Source organism: Labrus mixtus, chromosome 18 (genome assembly GCF_963584025.1).
Source record: "Labrus mixtus chromosome 18, fLabMix1.1, whole genome shotgun sequence".
In the NCBI taxonomy this organism is placed as follows: Eukaryota; Metazoa; Chordata; class Actinopteri; order Labriformes; family Labridae; genus Labrus; species Labrus mixtus.
The window spans coordinates 2,711,611-2,732,759 of NC_083629.1; the positions used below are offsets into that span (position 1 = coordinate 2,711,611).

The 21,149-nt window shown below is 40.6% G+C and overlaps 2 protein-coding genes across 5 annotated transcripts in view; one reads left to right on the forward strand and one right to left on the reverse strand.

The window, feature by feature from the left end:
- LOC132992977 (CAP-Gly domain-containing linker protein 4-like) overlaps nucleotides 1-3,942 on the forward strand; it is a 41,059-nt gene extending 37,117 nt beyond the window's left edge. For all 3 annotated transcript variants that reach the window (XM_061062597.1, XM_061062596.1, XM_061062598.1), the window contains 3 exons: nucleotides 639-703; nucleotides 847-928; nucleotides 1,251-3,942. In XM_061062597.1, coding sequence (XP_060918580.1) covers nucleotides 639-703; nucleotides 847-928; nucleotides 1,251-1,623 — 520 coding nt within the window. In that variant the 3' untranslated portion in view covers nucleotides 1,624-3,942. The remainder of the gene's footprint in view (nucleotides 1-638; nucleotides 704-846; nucleotides 929-1,250) is intronic.
- Nucleotides 3,943-15,234: 11,292 nt separating this feature from the next.
- Nucleotides 15,235-21,149, reverse strand: part of alk (ALK receptor tyrosine kinase) — a 385,940-nt gene continuing 380,025 nt past the window's right edge. For both annotated transcript variants that reach the window (XM_061062375.1, XM_061062374.1), the window contains exons 26-29: nucleotides 21,025-21,126; nucleotides 20,598-20,732; nucleotides 19,562-19,652; nucleotides 15,235-18,247 (exon numbers count right to left, since the gene is read on the reverse strand). In XM_061062375.1, the coding sequence (XP_060918358.1) occupies nucleotides 17,141-18,247; nucleotides 19,562-19,652; nucleotides 20,598-20,732; nucleotides 21,025-21,126 (1,435 nt within the window). In that variant the 3' untranslated portion in view covers nucleotides 15,235-17,140. The remainder of the gene's footprint in view (nucleotides 18,248-19,561; nucleotides 19,653-20,597; nucleotides 20,733-21,024; nucleotides 21,127-21,149) is intronic.

Genomic DNA, 21,149 nt, shown 5'->3' on the forward strand with positions numbered 1-21,149 from the left:
TTTTGTCCTCTGAAAGTTGTGGATATGTGCTGGTTATTTCTGTGTGGATAATGAGAATTGAAGTGTGATTGAGAGTAACTGTGGGTCAGTGGAGTTTTTGCATAAATGTGTGACTCATGTTGAAAACTCAACGAGGAAACCTTAAATGTTTTGTGATTTTTCACACTTAAATGTAATATAAATCAAGTATATCCTCTGAAAATAACTCTGTGAGTCATGACTGTCTACAATGGGTGTAACACCCGAGTCCCACTGTCTGTGATGTTTTCAGAGTTTTCAGAGTCCTATCTTCAGTTTGTTTACATCGTCAGGACAGCCGGCTGACTCCTCCCCTCATGTACAAAAGTTGTTTAATTGAGGGACTAGAGAAAAGAAGAATAACATACTGTACTCACTGCTTAACTGTGTTTCTAGATCACGCTCATTTCAGGTAAATTTACATGCAGTGTGAAGATATGAGCAGAATAAAGATCGCTAGCATTAGCATGCTAACACAACAATGCAGCGCGAGTTGTTTTGGTTGCTTGCATGCTGGTGCTCAAGGGCGACATCTGCTGGATCAAAAAATCACATATAAAGCCTTTAAAGGTAGTAGAGCTTTATTACACCACCTTTTTTTCTGTTTTTTTGACACACAGGATCCATGGATCTGTGGACTGCCTGTCAGAGCTCTCCTCCTCACGCCTCACTCATCCTTTCAGCGGTACGACTTCTGACTTTAACTTTGAGCTTCATTTGAGACGTGTCTTTGCATTTATTTCCATATGATTATGATATGAGTGCTTTTAGAATTTATTATGCAAGAACGGGCGTGGGACTACTTGACTACTTGTGATTGTCGTGCAGGGACCATCCGTCGCAGCTCCAGCACGTCGTCGGCCATAGCCAATCCGAAGGAGTCGAGCAGAAGAAGAAGTCCTGTTAGCAGGTGTGCCTCTCTTTTCTACGCAGCCCTCACATTTCACCCTCCCTGAGCTTCAGCTTCATCCTAATTCCCTGCAGCAGTGGCAGAATCAATACTAATAAGAAGCACTGGTATTAGTCAGCAAAGGTTCCTTTTTTTAAAATGGGCAATGCATGATTGTGGTTCTAATGAGAGAGAACAAGGAATTGAAGATCAATCCCTCAAACAGCAAGCTGCCATGAATCTCCCACTTACTTTGAGATATCCTCTCACACTGCATACTTTTTCTCATAAATCTTTCTCTGCTGCATTTTTCCCTGTGCTTCAACCATTCACTATACAAAAGGAGTCGCTCCACCCCTCACCGGCGCCGCTGGAACACCCTCACCAGTGGTGGTGTTGTTGGCGGTGTTCCTCGGAGCACAGCTGGGTCCAGTCCCTCACCCGGGTGTGATGGACAGGTCTGTCTCCACGTAGGCATGCAGGTCCTGCTCAGCAGTGCCAACGAGATGGCGTTCATCCGCTACCTGGGCACAGCCGACTTTGCCCCGGGCCTTTGGCTCGGTCTCGAGCTCCGAAACCCGAAGGGCAAGAATGACGGCTCTGTGGGCGGCCGCCGTTACTTCAGCTGTCGAGCGGGCCACGGCGTGCTGGTCCGTCCCAGCCGTGTCACCTACCGTGGAATCAACGGGTCACACCTGGTTAATGACAACAGCTGAGGACTGTTGGACCGGGGTGGGGCTGCCATAGCGATTTGACATGTTTTGAAATTCTGTTTATGGTCTATTCAAAGTTTACGTTTCAACTTGTTTTTGCTCATAATTTTCTCACTCATGCAGTTACTCATACTCTTCCAGGGGGGAGGGGTGTGAGTTAGTTGTTAGACCACTTTATGAGGGTTCAAATTTAAACTATCATGTCTTTGGAAATATGAGAAAGGCAAAAAAAAAAAAAAGCACTTTATAGAATGAAGTCAAATTCCTATAAGATTTTGTTTTGGCAGGATGCGAAGGGAAAATGCTGAACAAAATAAAATAAAAACTGCACTACCTTAAAATCTTATTGCACTAAAAAGACATCGATAGATTAGAATAAGAGACATGGGCTGGTATGGTTGTGCACACATGAGAAAAATATTTCCATACAGAAGTTCATTATGATGAAATGAAATTCTGATTTTTATCAGGAGATTTATGTGGTAATGTAGCCGACTCTCTAACCAAAAGTGTGTGTGTGTGTTTGTTTCCGTGTGTGTACTCATTCAGAGCACTTTCAAACAAGAGACTGATGGAAGGTCAAAGGTTAAGAGAAGTTTAAGTCAAAACAGTTCATTAAGTTAAATTCCTATGTGAATGACATATATGATTGAAACTGTCAGAATACAAATGCACCGACAGAAGTAGTTTCCATTTTCTTACATCATTATACCGTTGTTACGCTCGTTGAGGGCCATCTACCAATTACCCTTTTGGTTCTGTTATTGTTAGTAACCATAGGGATATCATGATTTAGATTTATAATCCAAAAGTTATTGAAAGTAGCTTTCAGAATCTGTCCAACAAATCAAAAGCAGGATTGGTGTTTCTTTGATTTGTTTCTCTCTACTCTGTAACAAGCTTAAAAAGAAGTTGAATCTCAGCTGCACTTTTAGAAACAAAATGTTCACAGCCTGAGTCAGGTGACAGAAACAAGTGAACCATCCATCCAACTCCGTAGTCTAACAGAAATCTTAAAATGACGTTTACGGGCAAAAAATATTCTTTGGCCATTCGTCCAATAAAGATGAACTTTTTTGACTAACTTGCTGTTTATTTGCATCCCAGTAAAATGAGATTGATAGGTTTGTTCACAACTCACAGAGCTGACTGTGAACAGGAAACCACAAACTGTGATGAATCTGTAATTGTTGTGACAGGAGAATTCATAATTTAGAAAGCCTACTTTATAATATGCAACCCGTCCACATGTAAAGTATTTTCTTATCCGAATTGATGGCCTGCAGGAAATAATAGCTGGCATTGATATAGTTGCACCAGATGATGACTTAAAAAAATCAAAGGTTGAATCTTTGACTTTCAGAATCATGCCAGGATGAGAATTCAAACCGTTTCCTTCTGACTGAGCAGCACAGCAGGCAGAGCTGTCACAGTAATTACACATTTTCTTTTGAAAATAAAAAAAACATGAATTTGAGCCTGAAGTTAAAAATGTATTCAGACAGTTATTCAGACTGGACAGCTTTTCAGGATCGTTTTGTATCCTTTCATCTGTTGAAGACCACACGTCAGAGCAGTGGATGTGGCAAAGTTTGTATTTTAAGGCTTTAATTAAAGCAGCTTGACACAGGAAATAAGCAATCATCCAACAGTTTCAGGGACAGAGTCTTGCTATTTGATTAGAGCTGTCTGGACAACTCTGCGCAGAACAAGCCATCGATTGTGCATGTGGAATACAGACCCCTCTATTCAGTAAAACATTCATGTAGTATCCAATTAGGGCGCGTAGGGCTCAACAGTAGCTGTAGAATCTCCAATGGCCCCCGCTCATTGATCTGTCTGCTCAGGCCCCCTGTGATGGAAAAGCAGCAGTTGGTCGGAGCCCAAGGTTGACTAAAATGTTTGTCACAGGATCAACACATAAAACAGGAAACATTTGAAAAGAGCATCAAATGTTCTATTGAAGATGCAATGAGGCCATCTCTGATACTGTCTCTGACTTTTGTTAGTGCTCCACATTTTAAATTTCCGTTTTAGATAAACTCCCAATTTCTTCTGTATCTGCATTCCCAAACGTATTACAGCATGAGTGATTTCAAATTCCACTGATGGGAATGAAAGTCTTTTGACGCTGTGTTTTTGTGGGTAATAGATGATAGACCTTTTTTTTTTATTATTATTTAATGAAGTTCCTGGTATGCATATTTGAAGATTGCGTGTGTCTGTGTGAGAGGGATTTGGTATGATGCATTTACATGTTGTGGAAAATACCAGTTATTTGTAAGAGGAAGATAAAAAGAATAAAAGATTCTATTCTAATGACCTCTTTTCTTTGAGACTGTTTCTTCTTTGGCTCCGTGCCTTTACAGAGTGCGGTTGTACAAATATATATATAAAAAAAAGAGCTTTACTTGACTGTTTTGGACTGTTCATAAAGTGCAGAGGAGAGTCGTCTTCAGGGACTGAAAATGAAATAGCACAAGCACTTTGAAATGGTTACACGTCTGTTCACTTTAGCATCTGATTCCTCTGGGGCTCATCTCGCCGCCAGAGCTGGAAAAGCCTTCTGCTGGAGCAGCATTGTTTGCTTATCGCCAGCCTGGGCATACACATTCTAGTTTGAGTGGGGGGTCACACACTCTTATTATGCCATGATTGAGGAATAAATAGATGTGTGAATGGTGGTTTGAATTGTTTTCTGTGCTTATTGTTGCTTCTTTTTTTTCAAAGTCTGAACACGAGAAACAAAACCAAGGGAAGGATCCAGAGAAGCAGTGTTTGCCAATCCAAGACGGAAAGATTGATTCAGAGGTGTGAGTACGTTTAAAGATGCAGGTCGTTATACAATCAGCTTTTACTTAGCAATTACTTCTATTCATTTATTTACCTCAGTTATTTTTTTTAATCTCTAATTTGTCTCCTCAGTGAAGTTTTTTCTTTCAAACGTGGAACTAGACAATCAAAACACTTTGAAATAGTATCTTTTTCAACGGTTTCAACGTTTTTGTCCACATCCTGACTTATGTTATCATTTTTAAATGATATCAAAAATTGTATTCAAGTACCTAAAAAAAAAATAAAAAAATGGAGGCCCGATGTTGGCTCCTGACCATCGTTTAGTATTCCAACTAGAGTCAGGCAGATATAGGTCGGCTGTAGTTCAGTGCATTGAATGTGCATAAATAAACAGTATGGGTTTATCACAGATACATCTGAATTGCATGTGCCGTAATAAAAACTTGTTTTACAGAACATTTGATGCAGAAAAACAATTCTTGAGGAAATGGTGTCAGGACATAGTTATTCTCCAGCTCATTATTCAATAAAGTCTCATCACATGTAGCTGAGAATCACAGGAGGTAGTGGTCTGTCATGGAATGATCAAAAACCTATTAGAATCTAAAGTTTGATTTGATAGTTATTTTTTAAAGGAGTTTTTAGTAGCTTCTTTTCATGATTACAAAACGATCTGTTAATAGATCCCTCTAGAATCTCTATCATCAGTCTCCTGTTCTCCAGATAAGTCCGGTTTTAGATCATACATGGAGCGCTCTCCCATCTGTATTATACACCCAATATGATTTTGCTAGTTGAGAAACAGTAGAGGAGAAGAAGTGATGACCTCACACCTGAACCCAGCCAACATGGCTGCTGCTCATGAGCTTCAGGAGAAGATCTTTGCAGAGGTCATTCAGGTACTCTAAAATGTTTGCAGTGGCAGGACACCAGCAGAGAGAGAGAATGAGATTGCGCTTATGGATGACGAGTTATTTTTCATGGATGTGTTTAGGTTTAAAAAAACTGGATTAGAAGTTGAGCTCCCTTTCTTGAATGAAAACACTGCATAGTCTCCATTTCTGCTTACTGCGGGATGTTCAGAAAAGAAGGCTCCAGTCATGTTGATGCAAATCCTGTTTGTGGATCATATGTTACTCTTACAGGGAATGCCTTAAAGGCTTTATATGCCTAATATTTTTTTGATCCAGCAGATGTCGCCCTTGAGCACCAGCATGAAACCAAAACAGCGCGCGCTGCATTGTTGTGTTAGCATGCTAATGCTAGTGATCTTTATTATGCTCGTATCTTCACACTGCATGTAAATTTACCTGAAATGAGCGTGATCTAGAAACACAGTTAAGCAGTGAGTACAGTATGTTATTCTTCTTTTCTCTAGTCCCTCAATTAAACAACTTTTATACGTGAGGGGAGGAGTCAGCCGGCCGTCCTGACGATGTAAACAAAGTGAAGATAGGACTCTGAAAACATCACAGACAGTGGGACTCGGGTGTTACACCCATTGTAGACAGTCATGACTCACAGAGTTATTTTCAGAGGATATACTTGATTTATATTATATTTAAGTGTGAAAAATCACATATAAAGCCTTTAAGGTCTTATAAATGACTGCTATGGGTGCAGTAATGTACTGGACCGTGAGCTGGGCCTGCATATGCCCCATCCAGTTGGTCCACTGTCTGTGTAGGCATACACAGGTATGGTAACATGCAACTAAGAGTCCTTGTTTTTATTTTCTGCTGTCATTTTAAAGAAGCTAGTGTGTATCTCTTAGCTTATGTTTGGTTTGAGGGTAAGCACCACAAAGCTTAAGGGCATTGACGTCAAGGGGTTTCACCTCAAAGTTATTATGTTGTAACTGTGAAGCACAAAGCCGTGTTCGGGGTGATGTAGAAATGCTATCATCAAGTCATTCCATGAGATGATCAACTCCATAGTGTACAGCTTCCTCAGCACTCTTTGAGGCACACAGATGGAGGTCTGCACTTAAAGTGGTTAGTGGTGTTAAATATTCTATTTAAGAGGGCAGGCTGAGTAACATAGTCATGTCAGTCACAAAGGTCTGTTGGAATAGTCCACCATACTGTTGATCTGTGTCATTAAAAACAGTTCCAGAAAAAGTAGTCAGGCTGTAACAGATAAGCTCCTCCCTGACAGACCATTCCCCCGTTTGAATCCTGAACCCCTGTATCTAGTATTTGAATGTTTATTTAATCAGCAGAATAGAAAACAGACGAAGGCAGAACCTGAAACAAGGCTCAGACATACTGTATCACAGTGTGCTCAGTGCTTAGCTGCACCATCAGCACTTTGTGCTGAGCTCATCCCTGGTGGGAGACAAATGATCTCAGCGAGACGATGGAGTCTGCAGTTTAACATGACGGAGCACAGCACGCACACACGGCTGGCAAACTGTTTGCTATCTGCTAGCAAATCCTGGCAGCAGCACAAGCCTCTACATAGACGTGTTTACAATACAGGGATAATCCTGCTGGGCTCCTGGGTCACCCTGTCAGGGCTTATGTGCAATAATGACCAGCTCACTGTACATAATCCTGCCAAAGTCAGCCGTAATTATTTTAAATAAAATATCGATTTAAAATGATTTCATTACTGATGTGTTTCAAACATGTAGTACCTGCAATAGAGTGACTATAGAGTCTAAACAGACATTGTATGTTAGGATGGTTGCAGCATCTTATCCACCCAACTAAACCTGAAATCACCAGCAGGCCTCTGGTCATGTTGTTTTGTCCTGCAGTGAAAAAAAAAAAAAGGCAGCTGCAGCTTTTTTGAATCTATACCTTCTGCTGTCCCTAAACCCTATCATGCTGCTCCGCATGTTTCCAAGAGTGATGTAGGATGATCATTTATTTCATTAGCAAAAAATAGGGGCGGCTTTGGCTCAGTGGTAGAGTGGATCCCCTCGCAACCGAAAGGTCAGGGGTTCGATCCCCAGCTCCTGCAGCCACATGTCTGATGTGTCCTTGGGAAGTCACTAAGTTGTTTCCGCTGTTTTGTCAGCGGTGTATGAATGGGATGAGTGAATACTGATGGACACTTTACATAACAACCTCTACCATCAGTGTGTCAGTGTGGGATGGATGGGAAGGTGTGACCTGCGGTGTACACTAGTCCAGTCACCAACAGAAGTCACCCTTTGTCCAAGGATTTTAAGTTGCTGCCGTCAGGCCGCAGATTCAGCCTGCCATCATGCAGGACAAAGAGGATGAGAAACTCATTTGTTCCTGCTGCCATCATCTTTTTAAACCACTAACTGTGTTGCCTCTGTTTCTTATCTACTGTCCTTTCTATGTTGTTTGCTCATTGCGGGCTGTATGTATGTATGTGTTTGACTGCTGACTGCAAAACAAATTGCCCTCTTGCAGGGATAATAAAGACAACCTTGAACCTTGAACCTTGAACATTCCTCACAGATTAGAACAAAAGATCCTGCAGTGAAGTCATACTGCTTGAGTAAAGCTTTGTCACCCTCTTCATGCTTGTTTCCAGCTCTATAGTTCTATTCTGGGATTGCACTAGAGAAGCTTTACATGACTCAGAGTGAAACAGAATCCTCCACCATCCCTGTGTGCAGCCCCTCTGACCAGCCTCTGTCTGAAACAATCACTTCTACCTTTGTTAGCACTGCTTGTTATGTGCCTCGCTGCATTTTGAGGGCTGCTGCATGTGGAGAAGATGACTGGATCAAGAAATCTTTGATCAGCTGACGTCAGCAGCTGGATGCGAGGCAGAGACGTTTGTTGGACAGACTTAGTCTTCAGAGCAGTCTATAGAAGGAGCTTTTGATGCCAGATTGAATACTTTACACGTTTACTTAATGATATTCAACTTTGGTCTCGGCTATCTAGATATACAAAAGTTCAATATGCATCGTACATCCCCTTTGAAAGGCAGACCCAGCACCCTAATGACAGAGGCACCACACAATGCAAAATGCAGCTGTAAGGCTCCAGTCATCTCCTCAGGGATGATTGTTCATGTAACTCTTTTAATTAATTAGTTAATAGTAACTACGACTGCTCAACCTTCATGGTTGACACTGAGGAGAACACAACTTTGAAAAATAAACCAACAAAGGCAAGACATGCATACCTCGTACAGCTTTCTGGATAAACATTATTTTTGAACACAGATAGTGTCCCCCTTTAATATTTAGGTGAGACAAGCACATTTTTTTGTAACTGCATCAGGATCCTATTATTTCTGTCCCCCTCTTATGTTTTTTTTGTGCCAGTGTGTGTTTTTGAAATGAAAGAAAGTAAATGAGTTATAATGACCCATAACACACAGGTTTAATACATAAAGTATTTTATTTGTCGGGACTTTTTGCCTTTACTGGATAGAACAGCTGAAGAGAGACAGGAAATGTTTGGAGGAGAGAGAGGGGGATGACATGCAGCAAAGAGCCGAGGTCAGATTAGAACCCACAGTCTCTGTGACGAGGACTATAGCCTCTGTACTTAGAGCGCGGGACAGAACTGCTAGGCTATAAGTGCTCCTAAAATATAAAAACCTTTTGTTGAAATGTGAAACCAAAACCACATTTTGTGTTCTTATTTTTTAAATACTGCTGACAAAAAAACACATCGTTAAATGAAAAAGGAGAAAGAAAGAGCAAATAAACATGTGTATCTGTTTTGGAACATGGAGCTCCAATAGTTTTGGAGGTGAGAGCCGGGTCTATGGAAACCCTGTGATTGATTGCTGTCATGCCAAATGTGAACCACATCCCTCTGAAAATGTCAACCAAGACCCCAGCTCCAGCAGAAAGTGAAGATGCATCGATTGTATGTTTACCTGCTTCTATCTGGTGACTTAACTAAATACAGGGTTTAACTTGGTCCCTCTGATTTAGTTTTTATTTCAAGCTGGTTTAAAAACAAATTCACTATTGGCATTGAAACAACAAAAACATCTTGAACCAACACATCAGCTGGGATAGTGAGATGTTTGTTATCTCCGAACATAGTTTGTGGATTGCAACACGCCTCAGTACTCAGGTCAGAGTCATTTCAAAGCAGTGTGGCGTCTTTATAAACTCTCTTTGATTTCCTCTCTGCATCTCTGCTGAAACTTGAACTCTTCTGGCCCTTTGTTTCCATGTTCTGGCCTCACACTAACCTTTTAAAGGAGTTGGGCTTCTTGTTGAGTCATGGATCAGATTCGGTATTTGTACAGGAAATAGTCTACAACACAATCTATCTTCTTGAATCCTGATTGGTTGTTCTGTAGCATTCTCAGCATAACTCTTCTTTAAACTAGTTTTCAAAAGAAACATGGCAGTGCTTCAGTTTGGTTTACTTTCTAAATCAGAATCAGAAATACTTTATTTATCTCGGGGGTCAATTTGGTCGTTACAGAAACTCTTCCATGTAAAAAGCAGTAGGACATTTATAAATCTAAATATAATATGTGTACAATAAGAAGTATAATAAAGAAACAATAAGTACAAAACGAGCAGAGTATAAAAGCGATGAGCTATGTCAGGAGGACCCTGACTTTTTAAAACACTGATCCATCACATACAGCTTTCTAAAACACGAAGAGAGACATGAAGAGTAAAGGTGTCAGAGATAGAAACAATGTTTTACAGAGAGTCAGAGATCTATGTATTTTGACCCCTGTTGATGCTGGATGAGAGGTCAACAGTTAAAGCTAATATTAAAACATCAGGATGTCTCCATTCATCGTGATCACGCTGCAAATCAAGTCTCCCCAATCAGAGCCAGACTTCTAGTCCTTCATTTTTAAATCCATCAACAGCGGCACGTTTTCATTGATATGTTAAATGACTGTTGCTAGGGATAGATGTAGATGGAACAACCCTAGATGATAATAAATACTCTGATTTAAAGTGGACTATTTGGCTAATGTCTTTATCACCTTTGAGAGCTGAATGGTGAACATATCTTTAGATCTGTGATGCTGCATTAAACTGTACAAACATTGGTGGATTGGAAATTTAAAAAAACATTTTAAAATGAAACTTAAGAGGATAAACTATACAATTCATTTTATACATATTTTATACTATATACAATATATATAGTGAACTATAAATGTCATTGGTTCCATAGGAATACTTAAAGTTACCCACTGACCATAAAGACAGTACAGTGACGTTTTGAGCCTGAATGATAAAAAGACATTTCTATATGGATAATAGAAAAGTCCTCAAATAAATCGAAGGCACTCAAAGGTTGCTTTGTAAAAAAAACAATACAACAAAGAATTGTTTAACATAACTATTCAATGTTGATCATTCAACTCTGGTTGACTGTCATCTGTTTCTCTCTCTACTACATGTTCATGTGCTGCAGACTAACTTCTGTCTTTATCACCTATAGCATTGTTTCCTGCATTATATGTTCTGTTTTTTACAGAACGGGTATATATGGAAACATACACAGAATTATTAGGGTTATTATAGGCTGATATCAGAGGATATAATAAGCCAACTTATTTATTATCTGAATGAATCAGACATTCATAAAAAATCTGTGTAAACCATTTGGATGTCAGAGGCCAGTGGTTATGTCCTTATTGTAGTATATATGTTGTTTTGGCATGCTCTAAAGAAAACTCACCTTATGAAATGATGACGTTAGGCTTGATGGCTCTGTGGGTGACGAGTAGACGACATCTCTTTTGCTGAGCCATAACTATAAATACCAGATATATCTGTGTGAAAAACACTCCCGACTCTAAACCTGTTCAACCAGAAAATTAAAGTCCCAATATTTCACAGCACTGCATTTAATGTCAGTGACAGATTGTTTATGTTCCAGATGTAGCCAAATATGTTTATTAGATATAAACTCCAAAAATGTTATTTAAGTACTTAAAAATAAATAATATGGAGGCTCAATGTTTGCTCCCGACCATCATGTTAGTATTTCAGCTAAAGTCAGGCAGATGCGTATATATATATAAACTAACATGTAATGCAGAAAAACAATGTGTGAGGTCATTTAGAGGTGGTGTACGTAGTTTCCCCGTCAGGTTGTTCTCCATCTTAGCTTAATATGTGTTTTAGATATTTACTCTGCAGATCTTACAAACTAAAAAGTTTCTGTTACAAGAAAAACATGTAAAATAGAATTATTCTGAGACAAGATGAAAGCTTAAAGAGACATCAGACACTGATTTACAAACCACAGTGTAAAGGGTGAAGAAGCACGATTTCATAAAATATGGACTTGATTTTCACAATTTAACAAGAACCAAACTTTGAAGATGCCTGTCATGTGAAAGAGATGTTTGAAATACGTACTTGTGTTTTTGTTTTTCATTATTTAATGATGTTTAGTAATTTTTTGGGTCTTTAAAGATTTCAGCATGTGTTTTTATTCTACTTTTGGGAAAGGGAGGATTTCTCTTTTACTTATTCAACATAAACTAAAGTTCTGAGTCAACATTGTATTGGTGCGTCAGTCGGTCGTCTCTCAACTGGAAGGTTGGGGGTTCAATCCCCAGCGTCTGCAGCCATGTGGGTCCACAGCTTCCTTGGCGGTGTACGATTGTGTATGAATGGATGAGTTAATTCTGATGGTCACTTTACTCAGCAGCCTCTACCATCAGTGTGTGAATGTGTATGAATGGATGAGTTAATACTGATGGACTCTTTACACAGCAGCCTCTACCATCAGTGTGTGAATGTGTATGAATGGATGAGTTAATACTGATGGACTCTTTACACAGCAGCCTCTACCATCAGTGTGTGAATGTGTATGAATGGATGAGTTAATACTGATGGACTCTTTACACAGCAGCCTCTACCATCAGTGTGTGAATGTGTATGAATGGATGAGTTAATACTGATGGACTCTTTACACAGCAGCCTCTACCGTCAGTGTGTGAATGTGTATGAATGGATGAGTTAATACTGATGGTCTCTTTACTCAGCGGCCTCTACCATCAGTGTGTGAATGTGTATGAATGGATGAGTTAATACTGATGGACTCTTTACTCAGCGGCCTCTACCATCAGTGTGTGAATGTGTATGAATGGATGAGTTAATACTGATGGACTCTTTACTCAGCGGCCTCTACCATCAGTGTGTGAATGTGTATGAATGGATGAGTTAATACTGATGGTCTCTTTACTCAGCAGCCTCTACCATCAGTGTGTGAATGTGTATGAATGGATGAGTTAATACTGATGGACTCTTTACTCAGCAGCCTCTACCGTCAGTGTGTGAATGTGTATGAATGGATGAGTTAATACTGATGGACTCTTTACTCAGCGGCCTCTACCATCAGTGTGCGAATGTGTATGAATGGATGAGTTAATACTGATGGACTCTTTACTCAGCGGCCTCTACCATCAGTGTGTGAATGTGTATGAATGGATGAGTTAATACTGATGGACTCTTTACTCAGCGGCCTCTACCATCAGTGTGTGAATGTGTATGAATGGATGAGTTAATACTGATGGACTCTTTACACAGCAGCCTCTACCATCAGTGTGTGAATGTGTATGAATGGATGAGTTAATACTGATGGACTCTTTACTCAGCAGCCTCTACCATCAGGATTAATAAGATTAATCTTCTTTCTGCTCCTTTTCATTCAAAATTTGAGATTTTATGTTTGTTTGTTTTTCTTAACTTTATTGTTTTTTTTTGAATGAAATAACATTTACAAAAAAAAACAAAAAAACAATCAGTGTGTGAATGTGTATGAATGGATGAGTTAATTCTGATGGTCACTTTAAACAGCAGCCTCTACCATCAGTGTGTGAATGTGTCGGTGTGCATGTGGTGTAAAAGCACTTTGAGTAGTCAGAAGACTAGAAAAGGGTTAAACAAGCTCAAGTTATTTACCTTTTTTTGTTTATACAGGAAACCTAATACTCTGTGTGGTTTAGGTCCCTTTAGGAGTTTTATAGGAGTCCAATAAAACTTGATGAGATCTAAAATCTAATACTGCAGAAACCCTCTGACAACTCAAATCAGTACAACCAGTTTATTTATCAAGTGATCTGGATTTTCTTTTCTTTAAACATTTCTAATACTTTTAAAATCACAGATGAAACAAACCCAACCAGAAGAATAAGTTGCAGTAGTCCAGGTCACTAATAGTGAGAGAAATTACTTTTTCATGCAGCCCTGCTTTCTAAACGAGCACATTTCCTGCTCCATTTGTAACACAGGTTTAAACGTTTGTTTTCCTTCATTAGAACTCATTTGGCAAGGAGAGGAGAGTTTTTTCAGATAATACACTCTAACCTAACAGGGTGGGCTGAAGGGTAAGTGAAACAATTTGATGATGGCAGGGAGACTCATACTATTGTTTCCTTTAAAAAGCAGAAAGGTGAGAAGGGCTTTGTCTGGAAAATGACAACTTCACTGATCTGAATCAGCATGATGTCAAAGTGTGAGCTTTATTCTAACAAAGGGTTTATAACACCGGGAGCTGATAGCTGCTGCACAAAAGAGCCAATGTTTAAAATTTGCCCAAATTGTAGGACATTTCTGAAGCTTTTATCCAAACCTCTTTGTGTCTCTTGTTGTTGCTGCCAACAACAGTAACGTGTACTCCTGTCAAACCTAAAGTCCTTCAGAAATACAGACAAATCAAGACTTCATTTAGTATTTCACCTCTCGTTCTCTCGTAGGCACTACAAAGCATTAAAGGTAATGTGATTTTTTGATCCAGCAGATGTCGCCCTTGAGCACCAGCATGAAACCAAAACAACTTGCGCTGCATTGTTGTGTTAGCATGCTAATGCTAGCGATCTTTATTCTGCTCGTATCTTCACACTGCATGTAAATTTACCTGAAATGAGCGTGATCTAGAAACACAGTTAAGCAGTGAGTACAGTATGTTATTCTTCTTTTCTCTAGTCCCTCAATTAAACAACTTTTATACGTGAGGGGAGGAGTCAGCCGGCTGTCCGGGCGATGTAAACAAAGTGAAGATAGGACTCTGAAAACTCTGAAAACATCACAGACAGTGGGACTCGGGTGTTACACCCATTGTAGACAGTCATGACTCACAGAGTTATTTTCAGAGGATATACTTGATTTCTATTACATTTAAGTGTGAAAAATCACATATTAAGACTTTAAAGAATAAAGGGACGTAACACAAACCACCATGGTTGAAGATACAATTTTAAAATGTTAGCACTGACTAATGATGTGTTAAGATTTAAGACAATCTCATAGATGCTATAGGAGTACACTCTGTTTTAAAAATAAGTTAATGCACAAGTGGTGAGCAGGTTGAAGGCATTTGAAGGGCCGACTGGAAGGATAGGAGGATAGTGAAAAATCGTCTGATTACTTGTAATGTCTTCTCACTGTATTTATTACCTTCAGGTTCTCAATCTTAAATTTCAAGCCAGCATGTTGTTTATTGTGGGATTTATGGTCTCAATGAAACTATTTTCAGGGCGTATCAACCTTGTGATTTACTAGTCACCGCCATGGCAACCTATCAACCAGGACAGAGGTGTCGCAATAGATCCACCCTCACCACTTCATATTGTCCTATATGTTGGGCCCAATGGCTGGGTGGTTACTTTACGTGCCCTATTTTCAGGGGCTCTGGTCCTCAGGGTGGGTGGTCCGGGTTTGGGTCCGATCGGTGGCTCCTTCCCTGCATGTCAGAAGTTACATTTCCTCTCTCTCTCCTGGATCTTAGACTGTCCGCTGTACTGTCTCTCTGAAGGTCAAAGGTGGAGATGAACTCAAGACTTGAAACACCACAAAGCAGGTGATAACATCACAGCACATCTTTATCTACACAGTCTGTAGTTGATCTAAATAATGTGTCCAGTAGACAAAACGTTATTATATAGTAATTTATTAATTTTGGCGAATGTCTTTTGAATGGCAATTTACAGCTTTTACCAGAGCCATAGAACAATACTTTATAATTACAACATGTACAGGTGCAGTTCAGTTTGTCTTTTTACATCAAACAATGGAGATGAGCTGGAAAGGGAACACAGAGTTAATGCATTTAACACAGGAACAGTAGACGAAGCAAAATCTTTGTCATTGACAATTATTTCACCCGCTCATCAACTCAGGAATCCATTTGTCTTAATCAGTCAGTGAGCGTCATGACACATGACAGCCTGACAGCTCATCAACAGAGGGTCTGACATGATGCCAAACACAGTCAAGCAGAAGCAGAAATGAACTGACACACGTCGTCATTATTTACCTAAATATCAACAGCGCCTCTGATAGACTGTCTTCAAACTGAAAGAAAAAAAGACTTTAAACATTGATAAGTGAAAACAGCATGTTTGTGAGAAATCATAATGAGACTCAAACTGATCAGCAGTTTATATGCAAACTTTTTTTCACTCAGACTCATTTGTATTCCACAACATTCATCCTATAATAGAAAAGATAAAATATGCAAATTCAGGATCGTAGAGTGCTTCCAGATAGCAATTTGAAGGTTAAGATTGATTCAGCAATATCCACTTTATTTCTTTATCAGAAAAAAAGAGAGGAAAAGAAGACTTATTTTTTTATACAAGAAATGAATTAATAAAAGGTTACTGAAAAAGTCATAAGAAAAGCCTCAGATTCAATGTCTCCAAGCACTCTGTCTGTGCAGGATGGAGCTGTGAACAAAAGGGGAATTTGCTCAGCAGTGAATTCAATAGAACCAGGGGCAAAGAGTTATTACAAACCTTCAGCAGCAGTAAAAAGCTCAACTGCTGTTCGGTTTGCCTTTAATCTGTAATATCTTTTGTCAAATAATGTCATAAACCCGCTTCAGTGCTCTTATTTATCTGCTTGCTGGAATTTAAAAGACACAAATGATTTCCTGTAGCAGTTTTCTCATAAAAAAAGTTCAGGATCTTCAGAGTGGATCATTTTTTGAGATGGTTCAGTCTCTTTTTTTTGGTGTAGCGATATCACAAACAGCTTGAAATAAAAACCTAGGGTGAAAACCATCTGATGTAAATGAATTTGAAGCATGTTCATGAATAATTTATAGAGCCACTTCCAAAAAATAAATAAACAAATGAATAAATAAACGAGCAGGCAAGCAAACATCAACAACCACATTTTTCCCAGTGTTTTTTAATTTGTCTGTTTGTATGAATGTCTCTGGAAATCCAGTGTCAGATTCTGTGAGATCCTTGAAAAAATTGTCTGACACAAGTTATTTAGCGCACGCTTTTTCAAAAAGATGTGGATCAGGAACAGTGAGGATTCTGCAGGAGAACAGACACATGAAGCGGGGCAGCTGAAAACAACGTTGCAGTCGCTGCAGTCACACTGCTCACCTCAGTTTGTAACAGTTTGTCTGAAGTCTGGCAAAATATAGAGATTTGATTCCTCCTTTTGGTCATCCTCATACACAAGACACTTAATCCGCTGTGCTCACTCCTGATCCCTTCCAGATGGAAAGTTTCTCTTTCTGTACCATTAACTCTCCTTTTCTAAATAGTCTCTTTCAGTCATGATCCTTCCAGCATTGAAAAAATACATTTTTTGAACTCTTAAATCTAGGCCTAACTCTGCACTTTCCATCCCAGAGCTTCTTTTAGTTCTCTGATGTGCTTTAGCATCCGTTTTGGAGTTTCACACACCTCCAGGGTTCTCGTGGGAAAGACTGAAGGACTCACTCTGTTCTGTTTCTTTCCCAGCTGGAGGAAGAAACCAAAGTGGTGGGACGGCAGGGGAGACGGGGACAGAAAAAGAGCAGTGGAGCAGGCATCTGGGCTAAAGCACAGTGGCATTGTGGCCCTCCATCCTGGGCAATCTGGGGTCTTGTACCGTTCCCATGGTGACCAGCAGCGGACGGCTGTCCTCTGAAATACCCGACCGACCCAGGGACACTGAGGTTGGAATGGAGGCCCCCCTCTGGTGGGCTACTGAGGAAGGCATGGAGGTGCCCTGCTGGGGGGGAGGGGGGTTGGGGTTACTGTGTGCACTCTCCAGGGGCATGCCTTGTTCCTGGTAGCCGTATCCGATGTTCCCACAGGGGAAGCGTCTCAGTCTGTAGAGGGGGACCGGGGGCAGGGCGGCTGAGTCTAACAGTAGTGGGGACTGGGCAGCAGGAGGCAGGGGTGGAGGTAACAGAGGTCTGCAAAGACCCTGCTGCTGCTGCTGATGGTGCAGCATCTGGAGTTGATGCTGCTGCTGGAGCTGATGCTGGAACTGCTTGTGCTGATGCTGGTGCTGATGCTGGAGACCCAGTGATCCTGCCACCTCAGCCACAGTACGGCCAACATGCTCCTGCCCCTCTCCAGGCACCCTGCCACCGCTGCCTAATGTTCCACCCACCCCTCCCTGCCTCTGCTGCTGCTGCTGCTGCTGCTGCTGCTTCCTCTGCTGCAGGAACCAGGAGCCGTACGTTGGGTTCCAGAGACTGGTGTTCTTCCCGTTGTGGCCCTCCTTCTCCAGTGGGTGGCCCTGGGTGAAAGCCATGTTTACGTGGCCCCCTTCAGGGCCAGGGTGGGTGGTGACGTGAGGTCCCTTGGCAGTGAGTGTCGAGGTGGCTGTGCAGGTGACTGTGTTAGTGGTTGTCATGGCAACAGAGGTCTGTGTGTGAGGCTGCTGCTGGTGCTGGTGGAGGCATGGCTGCGGCTGGGCTGACTGTGCTTTAGCCTCTGGTGCTGTGCTCGTGATGACGGCGTGCTCGCCTCCTCTCCGGCTCTCGTCTGTAGGGTAGGACGGGGGCGGCTGTGGAGCCTCCCCATCAGGCACCTGGGCCTTCACCAGCACGGTCTGAGCTGAGGGGTCGTCAGGGTGAAGTGGCACACGCTCCTCCTCTTCAGGGACGGGTCCGTACTCTACAGGCAGTGGCATGGTCACCACGTCTGGGTCCTAGAATGAGGAACAGTGTACTGTGAGTGAAGCGTTTATTATTTTGATGCTTTTCTGTTTTAAGAATCATTACAGCTGGAAGTATAAGATGAGATCTTCATTTGGTCTGTTGTAGCTACTTAACATGAATTTTATAAGTTGATGAAATTAAAAGTTTGACTCTTTTCTGGATAATGTTTTTCTTGATGTCACCACCAACATCATTTTCAGAAAAGTAATTGTCTAGTATCTCTGTAGTTTGGAGTACAGATCAGTAGCTGTTGAAGTGTCACTGGACTGTCCCAGTTGACATTAAAGGAGCAATATGTAACAATATGTAATGATAGGAAGTGTTTAAAATGGGTACTGCAGTCCAAATTCAAAACATTAGAGTTGTGGAAGCTTCACGGCCAACTTCCACCAGATGCGTGTTCGGTCTCCGTCCCGCTAACAATAGCTAAAAAAGCTACATATAGAGTTATCTCGTGTATCATTGGTAAAAAGAAAATAATCCAAATCTCATCAGAGACTATAAATCTGACTGTTTTCTGAATTTCTGAATCTGAGTGTTTGGCTTTTCTAGCATAATATTTCTAGCCTCATGTTACTTAAATTCAATTGCGAAACAGATGTGGAAAAGTCGGCCATCTTTAAGTTTGTACCTGTAAATAGAGGGAAAGGTTTTTGGCAGAGAGACTGAGGGCAATAATTAAAGAGTTTTTACTGAGACTAAAAGCGTTCATGTTTTCAAGTGTTTGAATTTCTCCATGAACTTTAAATTACAATCAGTTGTTAACTATATACAGTATTATGTGGAAGCATGCCATCTTACATCACTGTCGTGTCTTTCTTTTCACCATTAATGTATTATATTTCAATCAACAGTGACTACCAAAACTGAGAGTCATGACAGCAAAGCTAAATAACTTACAGTCCACATTTTACATTCTCACAGATACAGACGTTTAATTCCTTTACATGTGACAGAATAAGAACAGACTTAGACCAGTTAGAATTAAAATTCCACTTTCTATTAGGGCTCATTAAGTAGCTCGGTCATAGATTTCTATGAAGCTGTTATTTATTAATTTGATACCACTAAAGAAGTTGTGATTATTTCAGAAAAAGTGTTGGTAAGGCCAATCCACAGGAAAATGAATGAAGTGATCAATAAGTAGACTTTTCTATTGATAACAATAAGAAATGACATCATTCTTCTCATGCTGAATATTTTTGTTGCTTGATGCAAACTTTTCTTGTGTTATCATTTTTCACAGTGCTCTGATTGAAGTCCACAGGTCAGTCAGGGTATTTAAGTGTGTTTTGTTTAATGACCTGTAAACAGTAGTCGATTCTCTCCAGGATAGTTGAGAAGTTGGGTCTGTCTTCAGGCTGGTGCTGCCAGCTCTGAGTCATTATACGATACCTACAAAAATACACATAAATGGTCAAAGCTGAAAACACATAATGAAACATTTAGTGCCCCCTCCATGCAGGAGTGGAGAAAAAACAAACAGAAAACTGTGACCTGCACAGTCTGTCCTGTTGATTTCACAAAAGCCAGAATGACCACTGTGTTCAAAAATAATATGGGGCCAAATTCATCCATCATATCCCACCAGTGATGCAGGAAAATCAAACTGTGATGTCACATCCTTAAATACTTTAATGCTTACTGATACTAAAGCTACCTGCCGATGCTGCACTGTTTCCAGATGTGAGGCAGTTTCACAGCATCAAAACAAAACACACTGCAGGCACGTGTTTATGTAAGTCTGTAAATGCACATTCACAAAAAGGAAAAGCAGGTTGCAGAACGATATGCGGAGTAACCTGAAGAGCCCGCAGCCAACGGGAGCAGGAGCAGGATAAAGCTGTGAAATCACAGAGAGGCCAAAGTGTGGCTCGAATGTTTATATTAAGAGAGGCAGTGAACGTGTGTGTGCATGTACATATATCTATGGTATAATGGAGTAGAGAAGCGGTATCTATAAAGTGAGTGAAAAATACGGTGCAATATGGAAATGGTTTTTGAGCTCTCTATCATCTCCCCATGACTTTTTCCAAATTGGGTGGCAAACATGAAAGCAAACCGTTGATGTGGTTTCTATATCCAAGCTGTGAGAGCAATCTCGCCCAATACGTTTCAGACGCCTTCTAGCTCACAACTCATTTATATGTCAATATCAGCAACTCATCAGAGCCTTTCATGTCCAACTCTGTATTAGTGTTTTTGTTATGTTGTTTATGTGTATACATGATATATAGCTGTGCATACTTGTCTCTTGAGGAGCTTAATTACATCTCATGGGATCATAGCCTTCTGTTAGTCATGAACTCAGCATCTATGTTTGTATAGATCTACACTTACACCGGCCCGGGGCAGTTTTTAGGTGGATCCATTCTTCCACCATTGGTGACGAAGTCCAGCACTTCCTGGTTACTGCGACTCGGATACGGCATGTAGCCCAATGAGAAAATCTCCCACAACAGAACCCCAAATGACCTGAGGAAGGCAGACAAGGAGAGGACGGATGAGTTACAGAGGAAGGAAGAAGAGGGTGAGACTGAGGACAATCAAAGTCATAAATTATTAACATCATCAGCGCTGACAAGAGCAGAGGACAAGAATGAGATGGAGACAAGACAGGGAATTAAAAAGAACATATGAGTCAGGATCAAAGAAGATGAAGGACAGAGGAAGGAGAAAAACAGACAGGGAAGAGGTGGTTAGGGACGGACAGCACACAAACAAAGTGTGTAATACAAGAGGCCATATCACAGTTAGGTATTCTCACCATGTGTCTGTTTTAGATGTGAAGATGCCCTCCATGAAGGCTTCAGGTGGCATCCACTTCACTGGCAGCATGGCACGCCCACCCTTCCTGTAATAGCTTGCCCTACAAACACATACACAAAACAC